Here is a 13,232-nt window from a genome sequence, read left to right as displayed (position 1 = left end):
AATATACTACTAAGTGGGGGGGTTGGGTGTGGCGTGGGTGGGGGGTGTACTATTGAGTGAGGGATCTGCTGAGCCAAGAAACTCTAGAGTGGGAATCTACTGGTTTAGTACCTCAAGTTTATTACTTTTAACCTGAAATGAGAATACCTTCTGCCTTAATAAACGGCCGTGGCCTTATTTATCCAACTCAATGTCTAGTGTTATTATTTATGGTTTTTATAATAAATTGTTGGTATTTATTATGATTATTATTGCAACTATTCTGGCCTACCATCCCATGAGTTTTGCAGTGTTTTTGTAGTAGCTGTAGCGGTTTTTAACTTTTTTTAACAAAATTATACTACCACAAAAGCTTATGGCTCAATAACGCTGATAAATGCCGAGTAGCTGCGTTTTTTAGCGGTTTTTGGCATTTTTTAGCTTTTTTCTGAGTTAAAGAATTTTTACAGCTGAAAAACTTCTCTCAAAACCCACTAAATCTGTTTTTTTTTTCCAGCCAGAAAATGCTCCTGCCATAAACTGCTTCTACGAGCTCTATTTTCGAGGTCCTCAAGTTTTTGGAGGATGAACTGATTGGTTCTGTCTTGAGCTTGTTCAAAGCTATGCGACTGATATACTTCCTCTTCTATGCTAGCTACTCGAGTTTCCACCTCTCGTAGCCTGAGGGAGTGCTCGCCTAGCTGCTTTTTGATTTCTTGCATGCCTGCGGTGACAGCTGTCTGCACTGCTGCAGTTATGGTGGGGGACAGAAGAGCCACTACAGTATGGGCTATGTGGTCTGATTGCGGGTCCCCAAGTGATGGCACTGTGGTGGCTGGGGGAGCGCCAATGTCCATGAGAGGGGCGTCACCTTCTCCAGGGGAGAGGGCCAAGACCGTGGCCTCAATTAGTTGCGGGCCCGGCAGAGCGCGGGGGCCGCTTTTCTCCAGGAATTTGTCCATGGGGGTCGCTGTGCTGGACTATATGCGTAACTGGAGAGCACCGCGGGGCAAAACGAGGGGATCGGTGGGTTTTACAGGCTGATTTAAGGTCCTGCCACGGGAGCCGAGGGAGACGCGGCTACAGCATTCGGCGCCGGAACCGGAAGTAGTCCATAAACTGCCGATAACAGCCTATCTGTGCATGGACACACGGGATAACATGCTGTGGAGTTTAATGGCTGCCGAAAAAAATGCCTAAAGCCAAAAACAGCAGCTGTAAAAATGTCCAGTGTGAATGAGGGCTAACACTAACACAACATGGTTACAGTGATAACACACAAACACGCAGTAATAGAGTAATATTGTTGGGTGCATAACTTTATAATGTACTTGCATTTATTTTTGGCTTCTGAAAATTGGTTTGCTTGTTTTCAGAGCCAAAATATTCGGCATACAAATTCCCGGTCTCTATCAATTTTAAAACTTGTGTTATGCAATCATCACACCCAAATAAATTATTTTAAAACATCCAAAATAAATATCCACTTATCAACTGTTAACCCCTACAGTAACGACTAAACATATTTGTATTCTCAATTTAACCCATCAAACTAAACCTTAACCTAAATTGTATCCCTAAATTTGAAACCCAACTGAAATCACAGAAAAAAATATTCCTACAATAAGCATTGTAGTAACAACCTCCACCTTTCTGTTACAGCAGTGATCTAAATAGGACTATGCAGTATATAAATGCACCAGAAAAGAAGCTGTTTGCAGCTTCGCTACCATAGAATAAGAGCATTCTGCATATTCGAAATTGTAGGAAAAATGCATTCAATTCTTTATTACATACTTACAAGCTGAAATAAAAAAAAAGTTTGAAAACTCCATAAAGGGTTGTCATGAAAAAAAAAACAGCTCAAGGCTATGGCAGTGAAGAATTTTAACAAGGTTTGCAATAAACTCAGCTGTAGCTTCTTCCCTACTGATAGTCATAATAGAGCTCTTCCTACACTTTGTTACCACAGTCGGAAGACAGGGGGCATTTACTTAGCGGTGTTCCAGCCTCCCCTCTCCCACTCCAAAAATTAAAAGTCAGCAGCTACACATACTGTAGCTGCTGACTTTTAATATTAGGACACTTACCTGTCCTGGAGTCCAGCGATGTCAGCACCGAAGCTGATGTTTCCATTGGCTGTTGGGTGCTGCCGCCACCATTGCCGGTGAGGGAGCCCGGCAGTGAAGCCTTGCGGCTTCACTGGCGGGTCCCTAATGCGCATGCGTGAAGCGCGCTGCGCATTCGGATTGGCTCGGCGGTATGGAAGAAGGAGGGGGCCAAACTTCCGAGGGACAGTGCCACGGTGCCGTCTCCCGGAAGTGGGGAAGGGTACCTGTCAAAAACAGGTACCCGTTCCCCCCTCCCTCCTGAAAGGTGCCAAATGTGGCATTGGAGGGGGGGGGAGCAAATGAACGGAAGTTCCACTTTTAGTTGGAACTCAACTTTAAACTAGAGCTTGGAAAATCTAGTGCAGCTATGCATAGAAACCAATCAGCTTAGAGCTTTATTGTCAAATCCTAAATGAACAAACTGAAGTTAGAAGCTGTTTGGCTACCATGCACAGCTACACCAGATTATGAGTGCTCCAGTTTTTGGAATTCTCCTGGGTAACACATTTAAAAACAAAGGGTCTAATCCAATATTATTATGAAACTAAGCACAAAAGGGTTGTGGATAAAAATGTATTACATTGCTGATATAAATACTCCATTGCTGATATAATGACAAGCCACAAATAAGGTGCTTATTTAATTTTTACAATTTTACACTGCTACAATATAAACTGTATAGTGACTGCATGGTTTAGGGTTTGAGGTTTTGCAGCTTCCAGTGTCACCAACCCACCTCCAGCCTGCTTGTTGGACAATGAACGTACATTACAGTTCATGCCACACATTTCTGGTATGCAGGGGATTATAGGTAAGTAACATAAATAAATACATATTTATTTATTTAGTTAGTTATATTATTGGAAGTGTTTAAATGTACATACTGTATAATAATCTCTGAATAAATACAAAACTATACTGAGAGATCTTTTTTTTTTTATATTTGCTTGGATACCAAGGATCCCCAAATATCAGGGACCCAAATTTAATTTAAAAGTTGTAACAATACTTTCTGTTCCTTACTGACAGTTACACTGTAAAAATTATAGTATGAATCCCTTCAGGGGTACCAGGGGTTTTATTTCAGGACCCTACTGTGCAACTAGTGTACTACCCAGATGAGAGGTTTAGGTTATGTTAGGTAATTGTTTTTATGAAGCTGCCATTGCTGATTCCATTTGAAAGTGCTAGTTGTCTGGCTGTCATAGTGATTTCGTTCTACTTTGTGAGTCCCTGACATGCAAGCATGCGGATCAGGAGTTCTGACTTCATGCTAACTTCACATGTTGCATATTTCTGCATGGTCATTGAATCAAAGTACAGAAGATCAACATGGTAACAACCAACAGCAGCTAGCATTTTTAGGAGGTCAGCGATGGCAGCCTATATGACTTGCTGAAGAAGACCAGTAGAGGGCGTAACGCGTACAGGTAGTAGGAGCCGTTACTTTTTTTGTTTGTGTCAGCGTATTGAGCTGATGACATGCATGGTTTTAACATATTTTTGTGAGTATTTTTAATCCCTATGTTACGTTTTATATACAGTGATACCTTGGTTCATGAACAACTCGGTTCACAAACAGAAAAGTTCATAAAAATATGCTCCGGTTCACTAACTCCGCTTCGGTTCACGAACAGGAGCCGCGGCCATTTTAATGATATTTCCAGGCTGTCACATGGTCGTGACGTCCTGTAGGAAGACCGTGGGGAGAAGAAGAGACACAGAAAGAAGTACTGTGAGTACTGTGAAGACACTTTTTGCTTTTTGGTGTGCTTTTTAGCACATACAGTACTGTACTGTACTACTGTACTGTACAATACTGTACAGTACTTCTGTACAATACTGTACTTACTGTATTGTATTTCACAGCCTCCCACCTGCCTTCTTCCATGCCAGAAATCATCTCAAGCAAGGTTAGTATTCCCTCTTTACACATTACTATACTGTACTAATGTGTATTGTAATTTGTTTCATATTTTTTTGCTTCAAAAACCTAAAAAAAAAGGTCAGAACGGATCAACCGGATTTACATTGAACCCTATGGGAAAATGTGCCTCGGTTCACGACCAATTCGGTTCGCGACCAGAGTCAGTTCACGAATTAAGTTTGTGAACCGAGGTATCACTGTAATATTAATTCAAAGCAGAGAGCATTATGGTTTTCTCTTATTTGTTTATGGCCACACATGAATGATTAAGACCCTAAGAGGAGGTCAGCAAGGTTTTATAGATACCCTGTGGAGGAGTACCCCAGTGACATCCTATGAGACATCCTAACAGGCGATTGTGACTCAGTATTGAGGTCATTATCTGGAAGTGAGAAGGCATTCCAGCCATGGTGGTCACTGAATTCACTGGATCACAATATTTCTTTTAATATCATTTTGAGTTGTCACTTTGAGTTGCACAGCAGTGGATATTATACACAACATTGGGACTTCTTATTGTTTTTCAATATTTTGATTGCAATTCACACGGGTTGTGCTACACTTATTATGGTATATGTTTTTTGGTTTTGAGATTTATAGGTAGACACACTCTGATAGAAGTTGGCAGCAATCAATATCAGGCCTCAGTTTAAGACCATTGTATATCATTTTACAATTAATTTTTTGCACACAGTTTCTCCAATATTGCGCTGATTACATATTGTTTTATAGCCTGTATATTTGTGAAATGAAGGTATACAAGCAATGTTTCAGAGCCACTAAAGCATCAACTTTGTATTGATTTTGCCCGGTGAAGGAGTTCCCTTATTGGATCTGAAATATCACATGGATGTGGTCATTAAAAATGCTTTTGACTAGGATCTTGGTATGCTGATGGTGAACCAGGTACTTCCAGATTGATAACGACAGGACCATATGTCACAGTCATTCCAGCACCTTCTTTCTGCATGAACATGTTGCTGTGAGGAGTGCACCGGATATCTCTCATTCCAAGAACATAATTAGTTGATGTTGCTGGCCCCTGCTCAGGGGAGTGTGGCCATTGCTAATTGGAGAGAAGTAATTGGAGAATATTGGAGTGCTGGAGACAGGTCACTACTTTTACATAGAGCAGCGGCCCTTATCAGTCTACTTCCAGTTTTCTGACTTTTGGGAGGGGGCTGCAGCACAATTAAGGTCTAATGCACACTATATGCTCTTGACGCTTTTTTCTAATAATGGAGTTTAGCAGCAGCAAAAAATGCGGTAAAAAGCTGCGGTTTGCATTGGCCCCAATGCACTTCCATGAGCATTTCCATGTCTACATCTGTCATTAATACATTCTATTGGCCAATATAATGGCCATTGGAATGCATTAAAGCGGGAACGTGCCTAGCGTTAACGCGCATTTATGCGTGTTAAGAAGCTTTTGAGCGTTTTTTTATGCTCAAGAGCTCCTTTCCAAAACATACAAGTGATGGGTTTTTTCTGCTGCCACTTAGTTTTTGTAAATGCCTATAGTGTGCATGGACACATAGGCTAACATTAAGGGTAGTTTAGAGGCAGAGAAAAAAAAGCTCAAACGTCTGAAGAAGCAACTTCTTTTGGGCTGCAATGTTCATAAGGCCTTAATAAACAAACCAACTATTATTATTTTTTTATTATTATACTGGATTTATATATCGCTAACAGTTTGCTTAGGGAGACAGTACAATTAAAATAGAGTTCAAGGCAAAAAGGTTAGGAGGGCTCTGCTTGTGATAGTTACAATCTAAAAGATGTAATTTATTTGAAAAGTTTTGTTCTATGTTGACCTACTATGTTTTACAACATGATACAATTGGGCTTAACCTCTTCCCACCAACGTGGCACATATATGCGACAACTCAGCGAATGGGCTTCATCGAGAGGCAGCGTATATACATTCCCATGTAAACTCTTATGTGCTGAAAGCGCACACCTTGCACGCTCCCAACACAGTCACTGGTGGGAACCGGAAAGCTCCTGATTCATACTTGCGATCAGGAGCTTTCTGACCATTTGACCGCTGTGACAGCCAAACACATCGGTCACATGACCTGAATGCCTGCCTCTGCCTCCTGGCATTTAGATACTTTTAAAGGATTGGGAGGCGGTGGGCGGAAGAGACTAGATTTTTTCATTGTTCAAGGTCTATGATAAGAATGTTCTGTAAATCAGTGATGATACTAACAAAAGCAATAATAATGATGTTATCAAATGTAATACTTTCACTTTAAGTCACATTCACCCCAATCTGTAATATTGCCAACCGGATCTTACGTTATTTTTTTCAGGTTAAGATTAAAAATTTTGCCTCATGCCAAATCTGTCACCAGCAATGACTCATATCACGCAAGAAGTTTGTATATTGATGTTAGGTAGAGTAAGGTGGTTTGGCGCAGTTGCCTGTGTTTACTGGATACCATTATTGCATAACGCAGTTCCTATTTCAGAGTAGCTCTCCTGGTTGTGTAATAATAACCACTATTCTATTAACTTGTTTATTTTTCACTTAATGGCCTTTTGCAAACAGATATGGTTATAGAAACTGGCTATCCTTAATGTTTTTTTTTTTTTTATGTTTATATAATTTATGCATTGTAGCACTGTCTCCGTAGGGCTTGTTGTATGATGATGACTTGTTGGGCCTCCTTTGATTACCAGCACACAGCCACTTAGGGAACAGTTCACACATCCCTCCTTACTCCCGATGGCTCGTCGCTTAATAAACAGTCCAGGGGTATTGGGCTTTAATGTTTATTTTGGAACTTGGATGGGGGAAGGGAATAGTGGGATACTCAAACTGTACCTAGTCACAATGGATAAGGACAACTCTCACTTGGCCTCACCAGGTTGCTTGTGAAAGCAGCTGCACTGCTTAATCCATACTGCCACATGTATGGAAAGGGTTAAGTCTCCTTGCTCTTTTCTCCCCAGCAATAGTCTTGGATCTACATTATCTTTTGGATACTCACTAGCATCCCCTTTACTGACACCTGTCCACTGACTCTTCTAGCTGCAGGGGTGGCCCCCTCAGGTCAGGCCCCTTGACACAGATCTGTACTCACTGTACTGCAGAATCAGATCCTCCAGTTTCTCCCCTTTCAGTCAGCTTCACAGGAGCTCTGGGTTCAGTTCTTCACCCTCTAGGCTCTCAGGTCGACTACCTGAGGCTGCATGGTACCTCTACAGAGGACTCCACTTTCCTGCCGAAAGACCCCAAGCACATGTGCTCCAGACTTTCATACAGTATCCCAGCATGCACCAAGGCACTTTTCCTTTGCTAAATCACCAGGGCTGTATCAAATGCCTGTGCACTCATTTTTCAGGTTTCCTCCCACTGTCCAACATGCCTCCCTATTGGACCAGTCTGAAACACTTTGCAGACAGAAAGAGTTGCACCTGAGCACATATCAATTGGCAGACCTCACTAACAAATCCTGCTCTCTGGTAGGCAGAGACGATTAGATTTACCTGCAGTCCTTCTGGTAAGCAGACAGGACTCAAAACTTTACTTTCTTTCAAGCACCTACCTAGGATGGTGCTACAAGAAAGTGAACAGCCTCGGCTCTCATAGGGGTTGAATGACTAAAACTGGAGAGTGCAAAATCTGGTGCAGCTGTGCATAGTAGCCAATCAGCTTCTAACTTCAGCTTATTCAATTAAGCTTTGACAATAAAACCTGGAAGCTGTATACCACAAAGAGGTCCCTAAGTACCTTAAAATAAAGTTTTCTTCTGCTGCTATATGAAGCATTCCCCCCTTTCCTAACACTCTTCAGCAAAGTGGGGTCAGGGTTATGATAAATGTATTGACGAGACTCCGGCTGAACTAGAAAGTGACTGGTGTGTCACATCGTGATATCACAGGTTGATGAGACTACAGGCATGCCAATAAAACAAGCAAGGATGCACGTTTACCAAACTATCATGGATATGCATTCCTGGTTAATTCTGGTACACACGGGCTAAATATTAGCCGATATCAAACTGGCCAACATTTAACCTGTGTGTACATCAGCCTGTCCAAAAGAGGCCAGACTAATGTTCGGCTTCTGATTAACAGGTATGCTGGAAAAACAGCAGCTGATCGGCATCTGATCATTGCTTGCAGCCAATGGCTGCAAGTGCTGACTGGTGTGTTCTGGCGGGGGGCCTTCAGAACACTATAGCTCAGCGGGGAGATTGCTGTACTAACATCGCATAGACAGCGAGCTCCACATTTTTTTTTTTTTTCAGCCCGCTGGGTTGAACAAAAAAATAAAAAAAAAACTCTCAGTGTGCACCTGCTTTAGCCTGGTCAGATCTGAACAGGAAGCCATGTGACATAAAAGGAAACTGGCATTATCTCTGGATATTTAATGTATATTAACATTTATATATGATTAAAAAGCAACAAAAAACAAATAGCATGTGAAGTGGAATGCACATTGGGAGCTTTAGTATACCTTGAGATTTGTCAATATCTGTATTTTTTATTATAGTGAGATGCTCTAAAATAACTTAGATAACCAATTTACGATTGTGGGCTGTAGGAGTCAGGGGTCAGAGTTCACCTTATATCTGACAGTTGCCATCCTAGCCTATTATGGCTGCCTGATCTCATGGTGATAACAGTTAAAGCAAGATAAAAAGAGAAGTATGGCCAAAGTGATGCTGTAGCATACAGGTGAGTGCGTGTGTTTATTTTTTTAGATAATATAGACTTCTCCTTTGAGCAAGCAGAAATGTTCAGCTGTTGATTTGTCACCAGAAGAAAAGTGAAGGTAAATCTTATCTTGGGGACACCTGTTTAAGGGAGGAATACCCCTACTTTTGAGTTATTTCCTCTCACTTGCGTTCTGGGACAGTAAATTAAGGAAAATCTCCCCAACTAGACATAGGCAGCAAAAAGATACTGATAGGGATTTTAAAATCATTTGGCTTGACATACTTTTAACAAGTAGCCAGGATCTGCTGCTCTGCCAAAGTGCCCAATAAAAGGATTACTAGAAAAGGAAAACAGCCGCATATGGCAAAATAACTCTGAAGTATTCTAAAGTGTTTAAAAAGTGTCCAAAGCACTCCACAATGTCAAGAGATTTTTAATATACTGATGCATGTTACAAATGGACTGTGAGTTTATTCAATTTAGGATTTGGCTATTTTATTTTACTTTTTGTGCCATAGATTGGAAGTTATAGTAGAACTAAAAACAAAACTTTTTTTTAAAAAAAAGTTTGGATAGAGTAGGGCAGACCATACATTTATAATTTTTTTTCATTCCGGGAGCAGGTTGAAAAAAAAAAAGATTGAAATCCACATTCGATGTGGATGGGGGAATCACCTGCTATGCTATTGTGTTCTGACAATGGGGAGGCTTCCAGCCTGCCCTTACATGAATTAAAATTCAGCCAGTCCCTGCTGAACCGGCAGAATTTTGATTAATGTATCGATGCCTTAAGGGATGGTTGTAACCCCTATGAGGTGTTTTTTTTTTCCATCTGCATCTCATTGGGGGGGGGGGGGATTTCCCTTTACTTCTTGTTCCACAGCCAATACAGGCAGTGAGAGTTATTCCCTCCAAAGTGAGGGAATCCCTGGTTGTCACCAGAACTAGTGTCCCCACTGGAAGATTCACTCTCTATTCCTGTTCTGGAGGGGAGGAGAAATCTTCCAATGGGGTCACTAGTTCTAGCAACCCAGGTGACACGCTGGAATTCTCTCACTTTGGAGGGATTTCCTTTCACTTCCTGTTTTGGGTATGGGACAATAAATGATAGGAAATCTCCCCAATGAGACACAGATGGCAAAAAATGACAGGGGTTATAACTTCTCTTAAAAACTAACAGGGGTTATAACCCTTTATTACAAGGGTCTTCAAACTATGGCCCTCCAGCTGTTCAGGAACTACAATTCCCATCATGCCTAGTCATGTCTGTAAATGTCAGAGTTTTACAATGCCTCATGGGATGTGTAGTTCTGCAACAGCTGGAGGGCCGTAGTTTGAGGATCCCTGCTTTATTACTTTAAACAAAATGGAAAAGATTGCCTTTAGTTCTACTTTAAATATAGGGTGTTGGGCATGCACATGTATCATTGAGCTCATTAGAAATGATATCACAGCATTGTGTAACTGTAAATATAGAGGACTGAAGGAAGGCAGACAATACAGTACAACTACTACATCGCAGTGTTATAAGACCCTTCAGTAGCTGTAGGGCTGGCTAAACATAACCTGATAAAACCATTGCCAAGTACATTCAGGCTGTGTACAGGTATGGAAACAAATCCTTCTGCATGCTGTCATTGAGTATTATTGCACAAAGTGATTACCCAACATACTAAAAAATTTCCTTTGTAACCGACAGCTGGCCAAGTTACTATGCATCAGCCAATTTATAAATCTCATAGCAGGTCCTGACAGCATGAGTCAAAAGACAAAAAATGATTTCACCCATTGACATTCTTTGGGAGACCTCAGCCAACCTTTGGCCAACCCAACCCAACAAAAGTATTATCAGCCATAATAAAGTGAACTGACCTCCACTGAAAACTGCCGTGATGTAAAATAGTAATGTAAGTTTCGGATGTTTGCACTCATACAGTATTATCAGTATAGGTAGGTCATAGGCTGTGTCCACATGGACATTTTTCTGGAGAACTTTCTAGGTAAATGCAAACATTGAAGGGTGTGAAAAATTGTATCTGTTTTATGCTTCTTCATGCTGAGTAATCTGGCACCAGAAAATACCAATCACAGTCACATTGATTAAAAGGCCACTGTACATGTATTTGAACTTTATCTACCTAGTGTAAAATGAATAATGGATAAACATGTAAAAGACTATAGGTCTTGTTAAAACTTAATTTATAGAAAAGGGTATCAGTGTACTAGACAGCAATACAGCTGATTTCCTGCATAGTTGTCTCATTGAAGACAACCATTTTCTGTTAAAGTAAAACTATGGACAAAATCATAATTGAAATATATAATTCAGTCTGTCACTATCAGTAAAGCAGAGCTATACTTACCTCCCCTCCAGTAATGTGACACCCACAAGCTTCCTTGCCGGCATCTTGGTCCAGTCTTCTTTTGCATTCGGAATCTTTGGTAATCTTAATTTGCTGTGTTCTGATTTTGTAACTTCAGTGCATGCGCAGGAGTTCATTTGTCTCGGCACATGCCAAAAATGTACACTGAGCTACACATGTGCAACGCAGTGTATATTATAAAGAAGGCCACACAGGCAGGTAAGATTCCTTTATTGAAGAAGAGTCCTAGTACTGTATATCTATTCTGCAAATAAAAGCTTTCCTGGTTGTTCTTATTTATTTGTATTTAAAGTTCTACTTTAACTATTTTTTCTGAACCCTCATGTACAATAGTATTATCAGCTGTTGGTCCCTTATTTTTCCACTTCATGTAACAGGCCAAGCTGTCCGATAAAAGTAGCAGTTACTGTTGTTAGGATAAACCATATTAAACAGGTTGGTTGGGTCAGCTTTTTTTCATGTGTTTTAAGCTATTGTTTCCAAAAAATAAAAAAATGTAATACTCACCTCTATGGTCACAGCATCGCTGTGATGTTGCAGCTGTCCCCCTACTGGCTCCAAGGCCAAGAACTGAGTGATCAAATGACCGCTGATCGCTCAGTTCTTGGTCTGCTCTGGGCAGAAAGCGATGATTGTCAACACCAAATTAGCATTCCTGTTTAGGACACCCCAGACAGAGTTGGAAATGTTTGGTTTGTTCTCTGTTGTCAGTGCTTAGATATATTAGTGCCATGGTTCACAGCCCACTAGACTATGTATGCACTTAGAAGAGTATGTATATGCTGGGTGAAAGGGGAACCTTCAGGTATTGCGTTGATATCGGTTTTTCCTGCACGGCATGATTCTCCCTAGTGATGTAGGCATCCCCAATATCATATTAGACTTAGTCAGGGCTTCCAAGTATGCAACAACATGCATATTTGTGAATTTCTCTGATTAAATATTTCCTTCTTTATAGGCAGAAAACCAGCTTAAAACAAGTCCCAAATACTTTACTGTATGCAAATTAGAATAGAAAATCAAAAGTCATATAGAGAAAACGAATTGGCATGTGTATGTAAGTGCAAAACCCTACTGAGGAACCATAGACCTTGCCGAACCATCTGCAATTAAAACTGGTAAACAATCTGCCCATCTATGGGCAACCATAAGCTCTCATATATGCTACAATTACTAGTGATGTTTTGACAGTATATGACGGTGACATAGTCCATCCGAGACATACTTGGCTAAACCAAGGTAACAAAGAAAGGTGAAATAGCATCTTACCTTAATGTTGCTGAAGAATCCCCTGCAACAGCCTGCCAGGGTTCTGCTCTGGGACTTATCTCCCAGTTTCACTCCCATTTTCAAGCAGATTGTACTGGAGAGATGTGTAAAACAGCTCAGGGACCAGTTAGTAGACGTATCTAAGGTGACAGAACTGGACAGAGCAGTCTCTCTCTAATTGGCAGTCTCTGGAAAGGCTTTGGCAATCTCTCCTCTGCATTCTTCGGCACAAGCAGTCTACTTCTCTCTCTCAGCTCAGGTGTCTGCAGAGGTTTAAGTTAAAGGGGAGGATTTATAACTTTTCCTCTATGACAGATTCTTTCTCCCTCCCTCCGCCTACTTTTCAAACAATTGGGACAAGAGAGAAAAGCAGAAGCACACAGTGAAATGAAAACAGTCAATTACTTGGGAAATCTATGAGTAAAGCCAGGGAGCAAACTGCAAAGTCCTGTAAATGTGAAACAAGTCTCAGCAGTGAATCAGCCACCTTTGGCTTGTGAATACTGCTTATTGGAAAAAGGAAATAACTGTGTTATTTAAAGGAAAGAGAGAGAGAGAACGAAAAAAAAAAGAACATTCATATAGCATTAAATACATTCATAGTGCTTTCCTGTCTCAGAGAATCCCTGTTTATACTTACTATATCTACAGCTTATGGTACATTAGTGGGATGGACACTGGGAAGAATGTTCCTTACACTTGTGGTCATTGGGAAGAATCACCTCCTCTAGATTGCTAAAAAATATAATTTGTATCGATGGTTACTTATCTGAGAGGCAGAAATGGATCATTACTCTGGGAATCCTGAGGAATCTCTGGAGAAACCCTAGGGTTCCACTGAACCCTAGTTGAGAATGGCTGCTGTAGAGCATTATATACAGCTTGATACAA

General features: G+C 40.8%; 1 protein-coding gene across 1 annotated transcript in view; it reads right to left on the bottom strand.

Annotated features, from left to right (window-relative positions):
• The window catches only part of SLCO2A1 (solute carrier organic anion transporter family member 2A1), an 85,258-nt gene extending 72,457 nt beyond the window's left edge, over positions 1–12,801 (bottom strand). The window contains exon 1 of the mRNA XM_082249539.1: positions 12,342–12,801. Coding sequence (XP_082105665.1) covers positions 12,342–12,419 — 78 coding nt within the window. The 5' untranslated portion in view covers positions 12,420–12,801. The remainder of the gene's footprint in view (positions 1–12,341) is intronic.
• Positions 12,802–13,232: the final 431 nt, after the last annotated feature.

This window comes from Pelophylax lessonae (genome assembly GCF_965119305.1).
Source record: "Pelophylax lessonae genome assembly, chromosome: 3".
Taxonomy (NCBI): Eukaryota; Metazoa; Chordata; class Amphibia; order Anura; family Ranidae; genus Pelophylax; species Pelophylax lessonae.
The sequence above is the reverse complement of the archived record's forward strand: the minus strand, read 5'-3'. Positions and strand labels throughout refer to the sequence as shown.